At 48.3% G+C, this 21606-nt stretch overlaps 1 protein-coding gene across 1 annotated transcript in view; it reads right to left on the bottom strand.

Moving 5' to 3' along the window:
* reln (reelin) overlaps window positions 1-21606 on the bottom strand; it is a 104082-nt gene that overhangs the window by 36361 nt on the left and 46115 nt on the right. The window contains 16 exon segments of the mRNA XM_079742684.1: window positions 103-264; window positions 2262-2495; window positions 3095-3161; window positions 3757-3866; window positions 4290-4418; window positions 5473-5681; window positions 6020-6135; window positions 6311-6462; window positions 7694-7839; window positions 8846-9086; window positions 9538-9646; window positions 11007-11058; window positions 11794-11890; window positions 12011-12089; window positions 12240-12272; window positions 21158-21228. Of these exon segments, the coding sequence (XP_079598810.1) occupies window positions 103-264; window positions 2262-2495; window positions 3095-3161; window positions 3757-3866; window positions 4290-4418; window positions 5473-5681; window positions 6020-6135; window positions 6311-6462; window positions 7694-7839; window positions 8846-9086; window positions 9538-9646; window positions 11007-11058; window positions 11794-11890; window positions 12011-12089; window positions 12240-12272; window positions 21158-21228 (2007 nt within the window).

Here is a 21606-nt window from a genome sequence, read left to right as displayed (position 1 = left end):
ACACACACACACACACACACACACACACACACACACACACACACACACACACACACACACACACACACGCACACACACACACACACACACAGTCCCCATTACCTGGGCTCATGGAAGCCCTTGTAGGCGTAGTGCTGAAGGAGGGTCCAGGTGATGCCGTTGTCAGAGGAGAAGTGCAGCAGTACCCCCTCCCCCGGCTGGTCCGGGGCGGGACACGAGCTCAGGGTGCTGCGACTTCCCAGCCGCAGGGTGAACTGCAGGTATCTGAAGGGCAGAGGGAGAGAGAGAGAGAGGGGTCAGAGGCAGGTAGAGGGAGCAGAAATAAACAGGGAAGGAATGAGAACTCCATGTTGCATCCAACGCCCTAGAGAGAGAGAGAGAGAGGGAGAGAGAGAAAGAGAGAGAGAGAAAGAGAGAGAGAGAGAGAGAGAGAGAGAGATAGACAGTCAGACAGACAGACAGACAGACAGACAGACAGACAGACAGACAGGGACTGGGGACAGAGAGAAATACAGAGAGAGAAGAGGGAGAGATATAGAGACAGATAGGGAGAGAGAGAAAGAGTGAGAGAGAGAGAGAGAGAGAGAGAGAGAGAGAGAGAGAGAGAGAGAGAGAGAGAGAGAGAGAAAGAGAGAGAGAGAGAGAGAGAGAGAGAGAGAGAGAGTAAGACATTGAGGGAGGGAGATGGAGACAGGCCGGTTCAGGAGGTAGATAAACAGGCGGTCAGGCAGCAAGGTGAGTTGGCACGGCGGTGGCAAGATGATTGATGGTGATTAAACGAATGAGGTCAGAGGCGTGGGGCGTGGGGTTGGAGGCGGGGTTGGAGGCAGAGCCAGAGAGAGAAAGAGAGAGATTGGGTATGCACGGTGGAAAGGTAGCGCGCGCACGCATACACGCATACATGTATAAATATTCACCCCGCTAAAGTTTGTACACTGACTCCCATGTGATTGCATACATTTCTGCTGACATCAAAACATCATTTGGACTAATAGAATATTCAGAGCCGTTTTCATCTCTGCCTGTTTGTCCCTCGGCCAGCCCGCCTCACTCTCTCTCTCTCTCTTCCTCCGTCTCTTCCCCTCTCTCTCTTCCTCTGTCCCTCCCCCTCTCTCTCTCTCTCTCTAAGTCTCTCTTTCTCTCTCGCTCTCTCTCTCTCTCTCTCCCTCTCTCTCTCTCCTTCACTCTCGCTTTCCCTCTCGTTCTGTCCTTGGCTCTGCCTGGTTTTCATTAGCGCTGCAGTTTCCTCTCCAGGACAGCTGTTCACTCAATCAGACGGGAAGCTGGCGTTAAATATGCCCATCAGGTGGCACCCAGAGTGCCGCAACAGGCCTAATCCATCCAGCACAGATGCCCGTGTCTAACTTTGTCACTCTGTCTCTGTCTTCCCTCTCCCTCTCTCTTTCTCTCGCTCTCTATCTCTATCTCTCGCTTATATTCTCCTGTCACTTCGTCTCTCACACCCTTCCCTCCCTCCCATCGCCACACCTCCCCCTCCCCCTCCCCTCCCCTCCTCCCTTGCAATCACAATCCATCTCCCCGCCCGGGACAGGGGAGCCTAGTAGAGGTCTGAGCTGTTGATGGACGGGAGCAGAGAGGTGACGAGATTGTGGAAACAACGGCGGTGTCTGTCACGTCCCGTAGACAGACTCTCTGTCCACGGAACAAAGGAACCCTATCGGTATGCCTGCTTTAAAATTGTATCCGATTACTGTTAAGGGAAAATAAATTACGTTACCCAAATATAATGGACAGGATCTATATACCCCGCGGCCCGACTTAGAGAGGTATCAGCATTTAAAGGTGATCATATCTGTGGTGATCCATGGTGAGCGTCACGGTCATGAGATTATCCCCATGAGATTATTCAAAGATACTCAAGGAGCATCTTGGCATGAGAGTACGCAGGGACAACCTTGCCCCTAACGCTAACCGTACCCCAGTGGATCCAATGATTATGTTAGAACACATCAAAATTACTGCTAATATAGCTTAGTGCCATGTTTATAGTTAAAATAGGTGTGTGTATAGTATAAAGCATATTAACACAAAATAAATTTGTGTTAATATGCTTTATATGTTTTTCAATATTTCAAATAGGAATACCTTACCAATTTTATTTATATTCTCTATTTTGTATCATTATTATTCTCTCTTCAGAGCCATGGGGATAGCAACAACCACCCTTGGGATTAAAAGTACTCTGATATCTGAGTCAAACCCTGCTGACGTGGATAATGTGGGGCCCAGTCTAAATCTACCTGGCCTGGGAGCTGTCCAGGGGGGAGGTAACCAGGTGTCTCCGGCTGTCCCGGTTGAAGACCAGGGCCTTTCCGCTAGCCAGCACCCCGCAGCCGAAGCTGACCTCCGCCCCCCTCAGGGAGGAGAAGCTGTGGTAGGAAGAGAGGCGCGGGCTGGAGAAGCCCTCCGACAGGAAGGCCGGGAAGGTCTGGGAGGCCAGCTCACATGCCGGGCCGCTGAACCCGGGGTCACATCTGGAGGAGGAGAGGCACAGGAAGAGGAGTTAACATTAGGAGGATGAATCACCATGGGAGGGAGGGGTACAGGAAGAGGAGGGGTTAACATAGGGGGGAGGGGTACAGGAAGAGGAGGGGTTAACATAGGGGGAGGGGTACAGGAAGAGGAGGGGTTAACATAGGGGGGAAGAGTCAGCATAGGAGGGAGGGGTACAGGAAGAGGAGGAGTTAACATAGGGGGGTACAGGAAGAGGTGGAGTTAACATAGGGTGAGGGGTACAGGAAGAGGGGGAGTTAGCATCGGGGGGTGGACGAGAGGAGTCGGCAACAGAAAAAATAGATAGAAGAGAAGAAAAGAAAATGGAGGAAGACAAAGAGAAGAGAAGACAATAGAATTAGAAAACGAGTTTGTAAGATAAACCCCAGAAAATAAAAAGCAATAAGGAACTAACGGCAAGAAGGGAAGGGGGAAATATTGAGGGATAGTAAGAAGGAAGATGCTTGGAATACTAATACAATAATATCAAATTAATCATAACCATCATACAGTATGATGAAAACTGGATCAGCAGGAGGTAATTTTGGATTTCTACCATTTCATAACAAGTGGTACTTACTTGCAGCCTGTGCGGGAGCAGTGTCCTCTTCCAGAGCAGAACCGGAGACATGCTGGGCCGATATACACTAGAGAGAAGCACAAGATGCTCATATTAACGACAACAGTGAAAGAAGCTACAGTACATTGTGTACCAGGTCATCAGACATGAACATCAAACAAACCTGACCGTCAAGAGATGCCAAACTGAGAGATATGAGCCGACTCCTGAATGACATTTTACGTTTCAGATTTCTAATATTTTTGGTCTATGATGTTTCATTTATTGTAACAGCAAAAGGATTCTGTGTTTCTGATGTCATTTCTATGAACCCTTGATGCTGAAAGGTCAATAAACTAAACTAAACAGATCTTTACAACATAAACCAAATACTTAAACCAAAGACTCTACAGTAGCACCATACTATTTAAGTATTTTAATTAAAGATTTATAAGATTCAAACCAACATATATGCATTTTTTAAATTACATTCAACTACTATTGAATATACCTATTAAGTCCAAAATCAGTTGAGCGGAGCAGGTCGGGGTTGTTAAGAGGCCTACGGCTAGGCTGTGGACATCAGGGGATCCAACCCAGGTCCCTACACCCTTACCACCTGACTACCCTTCCCTCACAGACCAGCACCTCGAATATATAACATAGAATGGTTCTCCACCCACCGTTGTCTATGGCCCACATGCTGCCCAGCCCCAGGCCAGACTGTCTCCAGCGGAACTGAGAGCTCTCCGTCAGAGCAGCGTTAGGCAGCGGGATGGAGATACGGGTCCAGCTAAGGACACACACACACATACACACACACACAGACACACACATGCAAGCGTGCACAAACACACACACACACATAAACACACACACAGACACACACATGCAAACGTGCACACACACACACACACACACACACACACACACACACACACACACACACACACATTTAAGCATGCACACATACAAACACACACACGCAGACACCGACACACCAACACACACCCACACACACACACAAACCATTGTGTCTGTCAGTTTTGGCCATACATGTCGACATTTGCTATTGTACTCAGGTAAATCCCAAGCAGATTGACCAGAGGAAATATAAGGAGAAAGATTTGGAGATTTGGAGAGAGGCTTGCACACATTCCATTGCCTGGAACGTGTTTTTTTCCACAGCTAGACTGAGGCGTACGTCCACACATACCCGCTGTAGTTATCTGAGGAGTACACAGTGCTGTGGGGCAGGTGTGGCCCGGCACACAGCTCCGGCAGACACTCTGTGTGGAGCAGAGACCAGGAGCGGCCGTGGTTGGTGGAGAACTCTAGGCTGACACTGAGCAGAGAGGAGGAAGGAGAAGAAGTATATTGACGCATGACTTTAATCAATTTTTTAAATTTGAATTGTTTGAATGGATATTTCACAGTACAGTGGATGTACGATCTCAGCTTACAATTGGCGTTCAGTGTATTGGCATTTTAAACCTCTTTGCGGTTTCTTTCTCTGCTTTACTCACACACAGCATATATTCATTACCCTCGTGAAGCATATTACTTTTAGTATTCAGAACAGTCTTGTATTAAATCACCACTATTCCTTCTCTGAGCTGTCAAATACCACTGAACAAGGGATTACTTATTAAAAACACTATCCACAAATCTCTACATTGTCTCATAAAATCCCACTTACAATGACAAAGTATTTTCCAAACTCTTTTCTCCAACTTGAACGGGTCTATAATGGATATTTAATATCGCTGCGTGAGTTAATGGTTTTCCGTGAGAATCAACAATGGGTGGAAAGTGTATTGACATTTGAGACTATCGATGTTCATATCCTATTACACTGAGCTCTTCTATAGTGTACACAGACACACACATTCATATCTTTCTACAGCATATCGCTTTGAGCTGTCAGAATCCAAACCTCACTGCCTAAACCATAACTATTCTTTGACTGATCTGTCAGCTAACACCAAACTTCATTACTTGTTATCCATGGTATGCACTGATCTTCAAATCATTTATTTCAGCCTAAATTGACATGTAACACATTTCTTCTTAGTAAAGAGACTTGGAATCAACTTTTTGAGTTCGGTTTGTTGACCTTTTAAACTGTATTGACGATTCATATCCCCTCAATTGATGAGCATAAGCATTAGCTAGCAAGTATAAATGCTTGGCACTTGTTTCTATCGACATCCTTAGTGTACAGCCAGCGATATATTGTTGTTGACAAAATGTACTTACTGTAAGTTGCTTCGGATAAAAGCGTCTCGTAAAAGCCCTAAATGTTAATGTAAATGTAAAGCACAAACACACATCCCGCAGCACAGTGAGAGGTTCGGGGTCAGCATTGTGCGTGTGTTAATGGAGGCCGGGGGCCCCACCTGTTGGCGGGCTGGTAGGAGCCGCAGCCCAGGTTGATGGAGAACTGGGCCACGTGGGTGTTGGTGCCGGGCAGCACTGGCAGCAGCTGCATGAAGTCCAGCGCCCACACGTGGCGGCGGAGGCCCCCATGGGTCCGCTGCTCCAGGCAGAACTGGGTGATGGGGGTCTGGAGCTCAGTGGGCAGCGCCACCGAGACCAACCCGGGGGTCTGGGTGGAGGGGAGAGGGGGGGGGAGTGTTGTTAGTAAATGTGTTGTTCACTCGGCGTTAAGTGTGTGCTTAGTGTGAGTCTGTGTGCGTGTGTCATGCATTGTGAGTATGCATGACACACGCACACAGTGTTTGTGTATGTGTTTGTGTTTGCACGTGATTGCAAGTCTTTATGGTTGCGTGTGTGTGTTAGGGTATATGAGTGTGTGTGTGTGTGTGTGTGTGTGTGTGTGTGTGTGTGCCAGCGTGTTTGTGTATTTGTGTGTGTATGCTTTTGTGTGTGTGTGTGTGTAATGGTATATGAGTGTGTGTGTGTGTGTGTGTGTGTGTGTCTCACCCTGTAGGAGGAGTATGGCAGGGTGTCCAGCACCACTCGTTCCCTCCTCCCCTCAGACCTTCCAAACAGGACCACGTTGTTCTCATGGGACTCCCCTGGATCACATTCCCCTCCGCCTGCACACAAACACACCTCAGCACCACCGCCCTGCCTTGCTCAAAGGGCATGGAAGGGCAGCCATTTTGATTCACTTTGACAACACTTGGAAATCGAAAAAATGAACTGAGATCTTCCAGACTTGTAAGCATCTGCGGATCCGACCTATATAGCGGACCACACCCAGCATCGTACCCATGGTGAAGTGGAAGCGGAGGTTTCCGTAGGCGGTGGTGTCCAGGTACGGCGTGCAGACCCTCCTCCGTCCCTCCTGGTCGAACACCATCGCCGAGCCCGACTCGATCTCCCCACAGTGGGTGCCGTAGCTCGCCCCCTCCATGTCCCAGCTGCACGGGAGAACAACAGTTCAGCCCTGCTCTGGTCTCTACTGGAGGGGGAGGCTTTGTTCATGTGGGAGGCTGGGTGTGTAACTTATTAGGGGACAGGGATGTCACACAGGACAGCTGAATCAGGAGTCATAGGTAAGGAATGTGGACCCATATGATTGGATAAGAACACTTTAGCTTGATTATCATAAAAATCTCCACCCCAATATCACTTCAATTAATACAAAATAAAAGTACTCAAGTTGGTATACAAACAAACATACATCCAACCCCTCCTGTGTACAGCATTTGTAAAACCGTGTGCATACACACTGAAACACAAACAACCCCCTCAAAACACACCCAGGTGGCGGGCTAAAATAGCACCGAGACAGGACGTACACACATGGGGCCCACACAGGAAAACATCCTTCCACCGAGCGGCGAGGGGATCCTCATTAACACTGACAGCAGATAACTCAGTGTGTCAAGCGTATCCTGTGGTCGTCACCCACCACCAACAGCAACACCACCCCCAACACCTCCCAACACCCCTGTCTGCCCCTGCTCCCGAAGCCCACCCTCTCTTGTCACACGGCGGTTCTGGCCTGTTGCTGTCACACTCAGTGCCGGGCTGAGGTGACACCTGGTGGACTCTGCATGTCTCCCCACCACCTGTCAGGAACCTACTACAGCCTAATGGGCTGGCTGCTGAGACGGAGCCGGCAGCGGTGCTACGGCTCCCAGAATGCACCAGTGCTGTCGGTGCTGTAGTGCACGTTTCAGGAGTTAAGGATGTATGTAGTGGGACACCTGTTGGAGGTGGACCTCGTTATATAAGCACTATAAGGCCTAATTAAATGCGTCTTGATGGTGGTACTGTGTTTGACCCCCTTTCCCTTTCCCACGCTTTTGAAGGATTTTAACAATTTCTTGTTCCTTGACAGTTTGGAGAATCCAATGGATTGTGTGCGTTTCGGAGATTTTTAATGGTGCGTGTGTGTTTTTGTGTGTGTGCGTGTCCTGTGCCCAACATATAGAGAGGTGTCTCTGAAGGCAGGGGTTTCACCTGTGTCTTTTCCCAAGCAACATTTGATCCTTTGTCACAAAGACTAACATACACACCTACAGACACACAAGATTCTCACAGAATATCATGCATCTACCTCAAATGGTTTCAACACACGTACACTCACTCATACAGATACTGCATTAGAATCTGTAGACCATATATGAGGCACGCTTGACTTACTTTGAGGGTGCGCTCTCAAAGTCTTCCTCCCAGTAGCTGCGCCCCTCCTCGCGGTGCAGGTCGATGTCTCTGGTGGACGCAAAGGTGTGGCCCACCCCCTCTCCTCCATGGAAATACAGGGCGTTGCCCTCTGACTGGCAGGAGTGCTGTCCAAGGAGGAGACATCAAGTGCCATGGTTAATAAACACTTTTCTTATTGACCTCCATACCACTTTATGATTCCAGACCGTAGCATCCATCTGTGATCGTCGTTGCTTGAGTAACACATGGACGTTTTGCATTTATATGGTGCATTTATTTAGTGCATTTATAAAGGAATTATCTAACCTCTGGCCTATGACCTCATAGCGCTTTGCAATCAGCGCTATGAGCCATTCATTCATTAATTCATTCATTAAAGCCATTCATTCATTAATTCATTCATACATACATTCATACATTTGTGTCGGCCATGCTCGCAGGGTTGCCAGAGAACCTGCGTTACTTCCTGAGTTGCTTTTGACACGGCAACAGCGGAACAACAATATCATTTATTGTGGCAGTGTGTGTGTGGATGACGGCTCGTTTAAGCACACCTGTTTTGAGCAACCACATTGAGCAATCATGCCCACAGGTTAAGCCGGTCATCTCCACACACACTCCAGGCTGATCTTTGACATGGCAACATGGAGCACCAGGCCATGCATCATTATGTGCAAACCATCCAATAAACCAGCTTCCGACACCATTACCCTGTGTCCTTGTGTTCGGAGGAGCCCAGTGAAAGTCACCTAGGTGGAATGTAGCAATGGACCTTGCTCTGTTATAAATATATCAGATGGATCTCATGTGTACAACGTGCCATCCTGTGTGTCCAACAGTATCACACAGGTACATGTATATACACGCCCTGGTGGGCGGCAGTAGCTCAGGGGGTAGAGCGGGAGTGCCGAGGTGTCCCTGAGCAACACGCCGCACCCTCACTGCTCCCGACGAGCTGGCTGTCGCCTTGCGTGGTTGACTCCGCCCTCGGTGTGTGAGTATGTGAATGAATGGTTGTAAGTCGCTTTGGATGAAAGCGTCAGCAAAATCCCCCCAATGTAATTCTCGGGTGAATGAAACCCAGGTCAGCGAGGTGGGGGGGGTTGGGGGCGTGTGTTTGGTTCAGGGCACCTTGACGGTGGCTCCGGGGAAGAAGAGCCAGTTGGCCGTGTCGGGGGGGTCCAGGTTGTCCTCCAGCAGAGGGGGGCGGTGGGCGGCGTTGACCAGCAGCACGTTGTCCAGCCCCCAGCAGGACTCGTAGCCCTCGCCCCCCCGCGGAGCCCCCTGGGTCCAGCGGAGACGCACGCCGTCGGCCCGGCAACGGTGGGGGAGGGGCACCAGGTGCACCATGGTGCTGCTGTTGGTGGGTGAACTGCGGGGGGGGGGAGTGTGGTTAGGAATGGTCGATGGGAGGCGGTACAGAGAGAGGTTCGGAGGAATGATAGGCGGAGGAGGAGGGACGTAGAAGGGAAGGGATGGAATTGATCTTTTGGCCTTTTTTAAGGGGGCGTTTGTCCTCTGTTTTCAAACCATCTCTAGGCAAAGTGGGCAGCCACACAGAGGCCAACTGGGACCAGAGCTAATGCCAGTGCCTGGGTCAAGGGCAGGGGCATGGGCTGAGGATAAAAGATGAAATGTGTTACAGGGAGGAGAAACTGGAAGAGGTGGGACCAAGAAGAAGATGAGTAGATGAGGGAACTTTGAATGGACATAAGGTGGACAGAGAATGTTACAAACAAAGAGGAAGGTGAAGAGATAAGGGAGCTTTGAATGGAGAGGAGGTTGAGAAAGAAGGAGACAGAGAAGGAGCTGCTGGGAGGCACCTGATGGTCTCCAGGGTGATCCACTCATCTGTGTCATTTCTGCTGCCGCTGAGGCTGTAGGACACCACGATGTTGGGGTCTGAGTAGCTGAAACGGCAGGAGCCAGAGCCTGCACAATACACACACACACACACACACACACACACACACACACACACACACACAGGCACAGACAGACATACATACACATGAAGTGAATGCAAGTCAACACACAGAGTTAATTTCTGTCGTCTCTACCAGCCGAGTGTATTAACACCACTTTAAGCTCACTTTGAAGGCACCAGATGAAGGCTTAAGAGGGTGTCTGTCAGCATCACACACACACACACACACACACACACACACACACACATAAACAAATAAACACCAACTCTCCGTGGTCTTCAGCCAGTATGGAGAATGCTGTCTAAATGGTGTTACAGGAGAAGCAACTGCTCAGCAGCTCAACAGGCCAGAGCACTCAGTAGACGGCCAGCTGCGGTGAGGGTGTGAGGAGGGGCCTGAGATGACTGGGGGTTTACAGACGGCCTGATCGTTGTTGATCAGGCCTATGGGTGTCTGTACGCATAAAGCACACACAGTTCCTTAGCAGTAACAGATTTCTTGCGGGGAGGGGTTTGTATATTGCTTGTGTGAGTGTGAGTGTGTGTGTGTGTGTGTGTGTGTGTGTGTGTGTGTGTGTGTGTTTGAGTGTGTGCCTGTATTTGTGTATGTGTGTTAGTGTGTGTGTAAATGTATTTGTGTGTGTGTGTGTGTGTGTGTGTTTGTGTGTGTGTATTTTATATGTGTGTGTGTGTGTGTGTGTATGTTTGTTTGTGGCTGTATTTTTGTATTTATGAGTGTGAGAAAGAATATGTATGGAATCATCATGGGTATTGTAATGCTAGTTTGTGTTTGCACCTGTAGTTTTTAGTGGTTGCGATGGGATTAAGGGAAGGTAGTGAGGTCAAACGTTCCAAACGGCTGAATCGCACTAGCCCCTATAACAACCCCATCCCTGGATCTCCTCTCACTACTACCCCCCCCTGCACAATGCATAGGAGCTGGGGATTGTCTCCTGCTGTGTGGTCCCCCAGTAATCCTCCAACCCTTCATATAAATAAGCTGCACATGGGATCGGTCAGACAGAGAGTTGTGGAGAGAGGGGAACCAACAGCAAAAGGGTTTAATGAAATACATACTCAAATACGAACTCTAGGGACCTCACAAAATAAACGGAACAGACATGAAAAGCCCAGCTTTAAAGAGTGTTTTTGATGTCTTTCAGGATCACCATTAAATATGTATACCAGTTGAAGGAGAGGGGATACCTGAAGTGACTGATGGCTGTTTGGTCATTTGTCGTGCTGAGAGCCATCCTAACATGTAATGCTTGTGTCCCTGAACACAACCCGATGCCTGGCTTAAAGGATGTACACAATAGAGCTCATTGCGGTTGAGATGTATTGATTGCCGTTTCATGTACTTACCCAGGGCAAACTGCAGCACTGAAGCAGTGGTTGTGTTGAGGAGAACAGTGCTCTGTTGGGTGCACAGGACAGAGTAGCAGTCAGTTCAATACAAGCAGTTTTGGGGGATTAAGCCTAAATTTAATTTGAATTAAATTTCACCTTCTGATAATCCATAAGGAAATGATCATTCCATGCAGTTATTTCAATATATCAAGGGTTTCTAAAAAGTTGTTTTGCTGCATGGTTGTATGCTTAAGTGTGTGTGTTTGTGCATTTCTGGGTACAAGTGCGTGCTTCCGTGATCCATGTGTATGATTCTGTTGTGGGTGAAATGTGCATGTGGGTGGAGTACTGACAGAGTGCTGCCTAGCGCTCTTTATATCTTTATATATACCTCTCAGAATGAAACAATCGATTCCAACACAGCCCCATTAAGAATAAAACAGGCCGTTGACAAATCAGGTGATAAATCACGCTCTTCCTTAAACATACATTATTTATGAATCTCTGAGTGCGTGTGCGTTTCGCACAAAATCACAATTAAAGAAGTACAATCCCACAATTTTAATTAAGAATTGATACTGGTATTCAATCAACGGCTTTGACACAAATGTGCTGCGGAAATCCGCACACACGAGAGACTCGAGGAGTTATTACGGCTACAAGCGCTACGCTAACGCTAAGTGGGGGGCTGTGGTCAGAGAGCAGCCCTGCTGAGGTGAGCGGTCGGCGGTCGCACGCTCAAACGGGCGGGTACCGCGCGGCGGTCTCGCTGTGGTCGGGACGGGACGGGGGGGGGCATTACCAGCTCTCGTTCTCCGAAGGGCTCGCAGAAGGTCACCGCTCGGCCGTGCATGAGCACCCCGCAGTGCTCGCCCACTTCACAGCTGCTGCAGCCGGTCCTGGGAGACAACACAACACAGGGGCTACAGCGAGGAGTCGTGTGTGTGTTTCAGTGGTCCCACACCGTGAAACACCGGGGACTCGGGGTCATCGCGGTGGGAGTCGCTCTCGGTATCTACCAGATGCTGGTGTCCAGCTCTCCGTCCAGGTTGGAGTCAAAGTCGTCCCGCAGCACCGCGTGGTTCCCGTCGACGCCAGCTGTGCACACACGCACACACACGCACACGTACACGCACACACACACACACACACACAGGTACGCTCAAAGTCATACATCATCTCTGATTGGATAAAAGCTATCCGTGATTCACATTTTAAATGTTTATGTAGAAAATGAACAACACTTACCGAGACTTGGTCTTATTGGGGATTCTGTTGGGGCTGAAAAAGAAAGCGAAACCCAGAATGAACAAGCAGTTGATCAAGTGTTATTTTCTAATAACAGGAAATATGTGAAAACAAAAGCTAAGAGTGAAAACTATACAAATAAATGAGGTAATGATTGTTAACCTGAATGCAATGACATCAGTAGGGCTCTGATTAAAACATACACTAAATACATTCGACTGCCAGTAGCGGCAATAACAATGTTCAGCCTTCACATGCTGTACAGCGCACACTTTGTAAGAGCATGTCCTTTCAAGTGTAACTCCAGGCCAGTGACAGCCGAAACAGTCACTTCCTGCTCCCATCATCTCTAAAGTCCAACCAACTTCCTGTGAGTCTAGTGCCTATGGTGCAGCCCCCTGGCCCCAGATAGTGTCCACTGTGATGTTCATTTATATCAGTAATGAAGGCCTTTCCTGGCCCACGTTCAACGGTTCACTGCCAATTAACCGCCGTCCTCCCCGGAGGGCTCTGGCCAGGACCTTAATCTGTGGCCGCTGCCAGACCAACACACTGTAGCATCAGTCTCTCCCGGGGAACACACACACACGTATACACACATCTCCCTGATTGGCCAGCAGGGGAAATCAGCGTCAGAGCGACAATGGATCAAAGGTGTTTCCTAATGAAACCAAAGTATCCCTTCTTTGAAATTTACCTCAGTCGGGAATTGCTTTAAAAGAAGACAGGTACCTCAAACTTAACGCAAGTCATTTTTTGGTTGATTGGTCGATGGCTACACCATGTGACCTTTCTGAAAAGGAATCAGGATTAGGGTTAGGGTTAGGATCGGGGTTAGAGCAGCAGGCATATAGTGACACGTTAAGAACTACCTCGAGCCAAGTCAGTTTGATAGATCACTGTAGATACACGTCTGTTTGTTTTAAATGATAGGGTTGGACGTCAAAGGAAGCCTGGACACACAGGTCACACACTGTGCCCCTGAAGCAGAGAACACATGAGGTTTAACTTAACTGATCCATCCCCCCTAGGAAGACGACCTTATTGAGCCCTAGAATCTCCTATATAGAGTAGCACTTAATTTATCAAACATTACTAATCAAAACTTTAGCAGTTGGGGTTATGCTAATTAACCGAGAACCAATGTGATCTTTAAGCTGCTTTGCTCGCCGTTTACATTATCGTCCTCCAACTCATTTGGTGGCCTGGGTTTTAATGACTCTAATAACTCTTACCCCGCTGCAATTGTATTGACCTCATTGAGATAGGGGCTGCCCTTTCTCTCCGCTTTGATCGTATGCTTGACACAGCCTCGACTAGGGCATGTGTGAAGACAGCTGCCTGGGTAGGCTGAAGTGAAGGATAATCTTTCACTGTGCACTCTATCCAGGATGAGCCTCCCCACCTGATAAGGCTACCGATAAGACACAGAAGATTAATTCCAAAAAGTTGAACTCTTGGGTACTTTAATGATCTGACTTAAAAAACCTGCTGCTAAAAATCACCATTTAGTGTAAGGCTTGGCTTGAGGGGACATTTTCTTTAAGTCATAAACAATACAATAGGGCTTGTGCATCAGAATGCTTCATGGCTCCACAATTTTGAGAGGACTCAAAAGAGAAGTAGTATCGTAAAATCCTAAATCAACGTAAATATACTGTATCCTATGTCAATGAAAACTTTGTTTTGCCATGGTTCACATGAGAATAGTGTCGCAAATGTAGACACAACATGTCTTCCCATGATGACAATTTTTTTCATGATCGATTACTAATCTATGACAAAAAAAAGATAACTACCAGCACAATGAATGAAATGCCTGTAGTCTTCCTAAATGAATGTGGTCATTGCAATGTACTATAGTACTATCATTCTCCTCTCCTTTTTCCTGGCATTGGAAATGGGTTTAAAAGTGAAGTCAATGGCTTGAACTGGTTCAAAAATCTGTTACATAAACGGTTAAGTTTGCATTTTAGGAAAACATTCATTCCTTGCTGCTTCTGATGTTCAGCGCCAATACTGCATCTCTGTCTGGAAGCTGAAGTCCATTGAAACTAGAAGAAACGGCTTTTCCTGTCTCTGTCTCTGCCCCTCTTGCTCTTGGCATTTCCTCCTCCAAACCCACTAATACTCTGACTGCGGGCAGACATACGCAAAACATGCTCAGGGAACAAACAGTCCTCAGCCGGGCATTGAGCCTGCCCAGATTATCTCTTTCAGAACTATGAACTTGTGTGTGTGCCTAGATGGGCTAGTCAGGAGAATGTATTGCTGCTCCAAAGCCACCCTTCTAATAAAATATTGCATCTGTCTTCCGGTGTTCACCAGCACCGTCCAAACAACGACGCTTCACCAACTCCAACAGACACAGTGCACATGCTCAGTTAGCATTTTCCTCTCTTTTTGCTTTCTTGGCAGTCTCTCTTTCAAACAAACTCCACTAAATCTCTCCCGGTTTTTGATTTTTTTTTCTCCTCTGCTGAGACTATTTAGCGAGAGAAAGATCCCAGAAGAATTTTCATTTTTTTGGCAGTGGATAATCCCTGCAATACCCCCAGAAGAGGCCTCATTTACAGCTTCCCTTCGTCCCGGCTCATCACCCTGCGTGTCTGGCCTCCTCTGTTCCTTTCTTCTCCAATCTCCCTGCTTCTCCGTCCACACACCCCTCCTCGTCTTCCCGTCCCTGGGTGCCGCAGCCCCTTGCAGCGCAGGGGAGTAGACTGTGGCGCTCCTTTCACTGAAATTAATCCCCCCTCCCTCCTGCGAGTCCTTAAAGACTTCAATTACAGCCTCTTCTATTAGCAGCTCATCTCCACTAATGCCTGTATCTTCCTGGCCAGGGTTTAAATGCACGTACACACACACATACACACACAAACACACAGGCATGCATGCACATACAAACACATTCACACAGGCAAGCATGTGCACACACACACATTCACACAGGCAGGCAAATACAGACACACACACAAACACACACACACATACAAACAGGCATGCTTGTAAACACAAGCACACATATACATACACATATATAAACACAGGCATGCATGTACATATACATACATAAACACTGGGATGCAAGTACGTACACATACATTCAAACAGGCATGCATGTTTACACACATACACACAGGCATGTATTTACACACACGGGCATGCATGTGCATACACATACATACACACACAGTGACACACAAACAAACACACAAATACACAGCAACCCACACACACACACACACACACACACACACACACACACACACACACACACATACACGCAGTAGCATAAATAAGATGTAGTGGCTGCATAATAGCATACAACATCACACCAGATGGCTGTGGATGACCCAGGTCCTGGAGACATTGTTGCGGGGAGGGAAAATTAAAGTGAGCATTTTCTCTGGCAGAAGCAGACCCAGACATCACATGGGACAAATAACTCAGCTAAAGCCTTTTTCCTTCTCCACTCCATCTTCCAGGCCTAAGCTTCGATCTCTTTGGCCATCTCTCTCTCCTCCAATTTCTCGGACGCTCTCTTTCCTTCTATCTGTCGCTTTCTCTCTTTGGCAGTCTCTTACCCGCTCTCCATCCGACTCTATCAGTCTCGCTCTCCCTCTCTCTCTCTCCCTCTTTTTCTCTCTCTCTATGTCTGTCTGTCTCCTTGACTGACTCTGGTTAACAATGTGGGATGGGTGTTTGAAGTTTAGCTTCTACTCCGTAATTGGTGGTTGCAACTACCGTCTCACTAGGACACGCTAGGATTGTTTCACTGTTTTCTGCCTCTTGAGCAATACCAAAATGATAGGGTGCGTGCGTCTCCTGGATTTCAGAACGCTGGCACTTTGTTCACTGTAGACACTGGATCCTGCTGTGCAGGTGAGAGCGAAAGAGAGGACTTCTGAAACCCTGCCCTGTAATTCCTTCCTTCCTACGTTCCTAAATCAATAAACAGGGACGTGAACAATGTGTTGCATCAGAGAGTAGGAAAGAAAGACTAGACATGTCCCTCTCGGTTACAGTGGAGAGCGTTGCGATGTCTAGCCAAGAGTCTGAAAACATGCCGGCCACGCCAATTTTGAGCAACATGGCAGGACGCCTCACTTTGTGCATCTTCTTGGCAGATATCTGGTGGCCTACAACGAGAGACAAGCTCCAGACAGGCTGTTCTCCACAGATACAAAATCAACAAAATCCCCCTCTTAATTCCCTCACAAATGTTGCTTTGGTTCAACTGTTGCTTTTGTTGATTGTAAAAAAAACAACAACAACAACCATGATATAAGATTGAAAGAGGTGACTACATAGAGAACATGCAAGGGAGGAGAAAAGGGAATCTGGCTTCTTGAGAAGGCTATAGGTTGGTCAAATTAAATAGAAGTGAACGTGAAAGTTTATTTAACCTGACAATGAGGGGATAGGGACCAGGAAAGTCTCCTCTGTGAACCTCTTGAGACCCATCTGACTGGCTGGCAGGCAGGCGCGCGGCCATGCGAGCCAGGCTTGGGGCCTGGCTGGGAGGGTGGTGTGGTTGGACAGTGGACCTCATCGCCCCCCACCCTCTCTGTGATCAGCCAAGGCCCAGTGAGCGGTGGCCCCTCTGAGTTATATGTCCCTTTAATAATCCATCTGGGGTGTGCTGGACTCTCCCCCGGCCCATAAAGACCTGATTTATCCCCCTTGCTGGAAATGAGAGGACCTGGCAACGCGGGGCAGAGTTCTGCGGCTGGCCCTCCTGTCAGGAAATAGGGCTGATGGACCGCCTTCTGCCACCACTCTCCTTCAGACACACACACCATTTACACACACACATGCACACACACGTGTACTCAGGCACACACACACCCACGCACAAATGCAAACACACACACACACACATACACAATGTCGCCCGCGCGCCCACACACACACACTAGCACAAACACACACACTCGGCAAACACACACATGCAAGCACACACACACACACATGCATGCACACACACACACATGCATGCACAGACACACACAGGTGCGCGCACACACAGACACATACATGAAGGCAACCACACACACACACTCGTGCACACGCAGGCAAACACACACACTCATGCACCCGTGTATACACACATGCATGTAATGACACAACAGACCCACATACACACATACACACACACACACACACACACACTTGTCTCTCTTCTCCTGGCTCCCCTCATCAGGGCTCAATAACTTTGAATGTGGCCGCTCAGTAGGGGAGCAGAGCGATTACTGGTTCACCCGCCAAAATGTCTGTCCTTATATTTGTAGCCGTTTAAATCCCGGGGAGCATTTTGCATTTCTGCTGCGCGGTGCTGCAAAGCACCTCCGAGCTGCCACACGCGGGCCCGTCCAAACCATTCAGCAGCCGGGGAGAGTAACCATAAACCACTGCGCCTGGCCGCGCCTTCTGTTAGATTGTGCCCGTATCGCTAAACCCTGCTACACAAGCAATACACACGCGGAGACGCACCCACACACACACTCCCTCCCCGTTCACACTGCCTTCCAAGTGCATACATAAGTCAAGAAAGTGGATTTCTTTTTTTTTTTCACTTTGCTGGTTTGTGGAGAAATAATGGAGGCGAACTAGGTGTAGATCAAAGAGGAAGAGGGGATGAAAGGAGAGGGAGATAGAGAGAGAGAGAGAGAGAGAGAGAGAGAGAGAGAGAGAGAGAGAATGAGAATGTGTTGCAAAATACACCTCACATAGGGGAGCGCTGAGCCATCTCCCCACACAGAAAGTCAGACAGACAGAGGATGCCTCTTACACACACACACACGCACACACAAATGTTTACATAACCACACACATAAACGTATTCACGAGAGCATGCATTATGTATGCACACATACATTTGTGGACTTATACAAACACATGCATATATTACATACTGTCCACACACAAAATTCACACAGACATGCGATCATACAAATGGAGAGTTCATTCTGAAATGCAAACACGCAGATCTCTTTGTCTGAAAAAGCTTTAAGAAACACCATAATAGCATAATAGAATATATCAAATAATACAACATAGAATAGATAATAACTATTTACTATAGAAACACCTGTTGCCAGTAAACTCTTTCCTTAAACATTCAATGAAAAGGTGGAAACAACCGTATCTCGTTTCATCATATTTTCAGTTAGGTTTACTAGTGTTCGACTCTCCCTCGCTCTCCCGGTTGCTGAGCTCTTACAGTCCCACTCGTCCTTTCGTGTCTGATATGCATCGCAGATGACCTCGCGCCCTCGTCTCCTCTGGTTGCACCTTCCCCCCGCTTGTACTCCCGCTGCCCTGCCCCTTTTTACTCCAGCTCTCCCGCTAATCTGCAGCCCGGCTGATCACATGTGATTTCCACTCCAGTTAGCCTCTCTTACTCTCTTCCCCTTCTTCTCCTTCCCCTCTCTTCTTTTCTTCGCTTCCATCCCTCTCCGCTGCTCCAAGGATCATAACTCTCCCTCAGATAGCTTTCATTTCAACTCGCTCAAAGCCAGAGTCTTAAGCACTTGGACTTCTGAAGTGGCTTGAGACGGCCCCTATCTTTTCTTCTACTTTGAATGCTAATGCCTCAGATTTGAGGAAAACTTTAGCTTAGAAGCTGACTGCGTCCTGTCTCCCCTTCCCCTCTTGCCTCAAAACAACTCAGCTGGCCTGTTTGATCCCACTGGAAGGGAAATGTGCCAAGCCAGCTCTGGCTTACTCCCAGGTCAACTATGAATTTATAGAGGAACTGAGGACTTTAACCACGAGAATACACACGCCAACATGCACTTTCTGCATTGCTTGCTTTTTAATTTTGGAGGATTTTGTGCGTGTGGCTTAAGGTGTTTATTAAAAAGAGAAAAAAAGATCTCGTCAAACACTGCGGTACACTTTCTCAGTCTGGTGATTTGATTTCATTGTATGTCTTGGAAGGACAGTACGGACTTAGCAGTACCAGTGGACCAGAACTGTGTGATGTCATTTCCTGGCTCAGCTGAGACCAGTCCGGGAGACTGCAAACCCCACATCTGTACGGTCATTTAACTCCAGCCACTCCATCCCTCCATCTCTCCTTCTCTCCTGTCTCCGTCCCACCACACTACTCTCCTTCTCCTCCTCCTCCTTCTCCTCCTCCACCTCCTCCTTGTGCTGCTCTGGGCGTGTTCCCCGCTCTTTTATCTGCTATTCAAACGCTCGCCGTGTGCCATAACAGAGAGATCGCCTCCCACAAGGTTGTTCGTGTGCTCTCTTTCGCCGCTACCCCTGATCCTCGTACAAAAAGGTGTTTGATCATCTCTCTCCATAACCCTGTCTCTCCCCCCCCGCGGCGGCCCAGCCTGTGAATTTACAACCTTCAGCATTTCTCATTAAAATCCCCAATCTTGCACCCTCCCATCTGTCCATCTTCATGACCCTCCTTCACCTGGAAGGAGCCGGGATTTGTCCCGAGTGCCACGGACGGACAATTTAGTGTCCAGCGCTACTCAACCATATCTCCTTTATCTCTCTCTCCCTCTGTTTCTCCCCGTTTCGCTCTTGCTCTGTCTATCTCTCCGCCTCTCTGTATCTCTCCCCTTATTTGTCATCATCCCTCCCCCATCCCTTCACCCCGTCTCAACGTCTCCTCATTGTTTTCTTCCACTAGGTCCTCAAGGACTTTCTCATTCTCGAGATCTGGTCGTTTTCGGCCCCTCTTTCTCTTTTGTATCCATCCCATTCCCTCCTCATATCTCTCCTGCTATGCCTCATAAACTCTTCGCCACCCGCTAACAAGTGTGTGTCTGTGTGTGTGTGTGTGTGTGTGTGTGTGTGTGTGTGTTTGAGTGCGTGTGTGTGTGTTTGTATGCGTGAAGAGGCTCCTGGGCTTTGCCACTGACCGGCTGAAACCTTGCGGTTTGACAGCAGATGTGTGATATAGAGGTCTGAGATGACCGGAGCAACGTGTGTGTATGTCTGTGCATGTGTATGTTTGTGTGTTATGTGTCGAGGGGGTTGTAAACCCTCAGGCCGTGAGACAGGAGAGTGGACCCTTGTGCTCCCTCTCTCCCCCGCCCTTCCCTTCTCCTTATCTATGTCCTTTTCTCACTTTTCTCTTTCACTTTCACTTTGCTCTCAAACAACAGAAGACTGTAGTCGTCTTCTGAGGGCCTGGAGACACTGTGTCAAGCAGTTAAGTTCTCCGTCATCACTGAGCTGCGCTACACCTTTACAGCTTTCCCTGAAGGCAACACTCTGAAGCCACTTTGCTCAGGAGAAAAGTGTCAGGCAGAGGATAATATATAACATATTTACATTAAACATGTTAGGGCTAAATGTGCACCAGCTTCACACAGCCACCAGTCCCATTGACCTGCTGGAGTTCTTTCCACTCTCACGATTAAAGTACAAGTTGTGGTGTAAGGAAGAGTGCGGTAAAAAGGCTTCCTGGTTGTTAACAAGCAATTACCACAACCCCCACTCCCCACAGCATGTAGAGTGGGGACATGGTGCTGTCTGTCAATAGATACTTAATGCTGTCGTTGAAAGTGGATGTAGGAAGAAGTGCGGACCCAAAAGCATAAATCTCCGACAGAAAGAAGAAGTGGAGTTTTAGCATAAGCCGAAATTAAGCTGGGAATATAGGACATCCAAATATCTCTTTGGCTTTTGGCTGCATAATTAGGGCCCGGAATGGTTTGAGTGCTGTGTTGCACTGTGTGTGTGTGTGTGTGTGTGTGTGTGTGTGTGTGTGTGTGTGTGTGTGTGTGTGTGTGTGTGTGTGTGTATGTGTGTGTGTGTGTGTGTGTGTGTGTGTGTGCGTGCGTGCGTGCGTGTGCGTGAGACACTGCAGGGGTGTTCGTTTGTGTCTCCACATACGTGTGTGTGTGTGATATAGTGAGTGTGTGTGTGTGTGTGTGTGTGTTCCTCACCTCCCTGCTCGCAGAGCTGCTGGGCCAGAGCGTCCTTGAAGATGATCTGTCCTCGGTGTGTAGCAGTCGCCCTGGGAGGGAGAGAGAGAGACAAGGAGGGAGGGAGAGAGAGAGACAAGGAGGGAGGGAGGGAGAGAGAGAGACAAGAAGGGAGGGAGAGAGAGAGACACAGAGGGTGGGAGAGAGAGACAAGGAGGGAGGGAGAGAGAGAGAGAGACAAGGAGGGAGGGAGAGAGAGAGAGACAAGGAGGAGGGAGGGAGAGAGAGAGACAAGGAGGGAGGGAGAGAGAGAGACACACAGAGGGTGGGAGAGAGAGAGAGACAAGGAGGGAGGTTGAGAGAGAGAGACAAGGAGGGAGGGAGAGAGACACAGAGGGAGGGAGAGAGAGACAAGGAGGGAGGGAGAGAGAGACGAGGGGGGAGAGAGACACAGAGGGAGGGTGAGAGAG

The sequence above is a fragment of the Pollachius pollachius genome, assembly GCF_949987615.1.
Source record: "Pollachius pollachius genome assembly, chromosome: 9".
NCBI lineage: Eukaryota > Metazoa > Chordata > Actinopteri > Gadiformes > Gadidae > Pollachius > Pollachius pollachius.
This window is presented reverse-complemented; position numbering and strand designations above follow the sequence as displayed.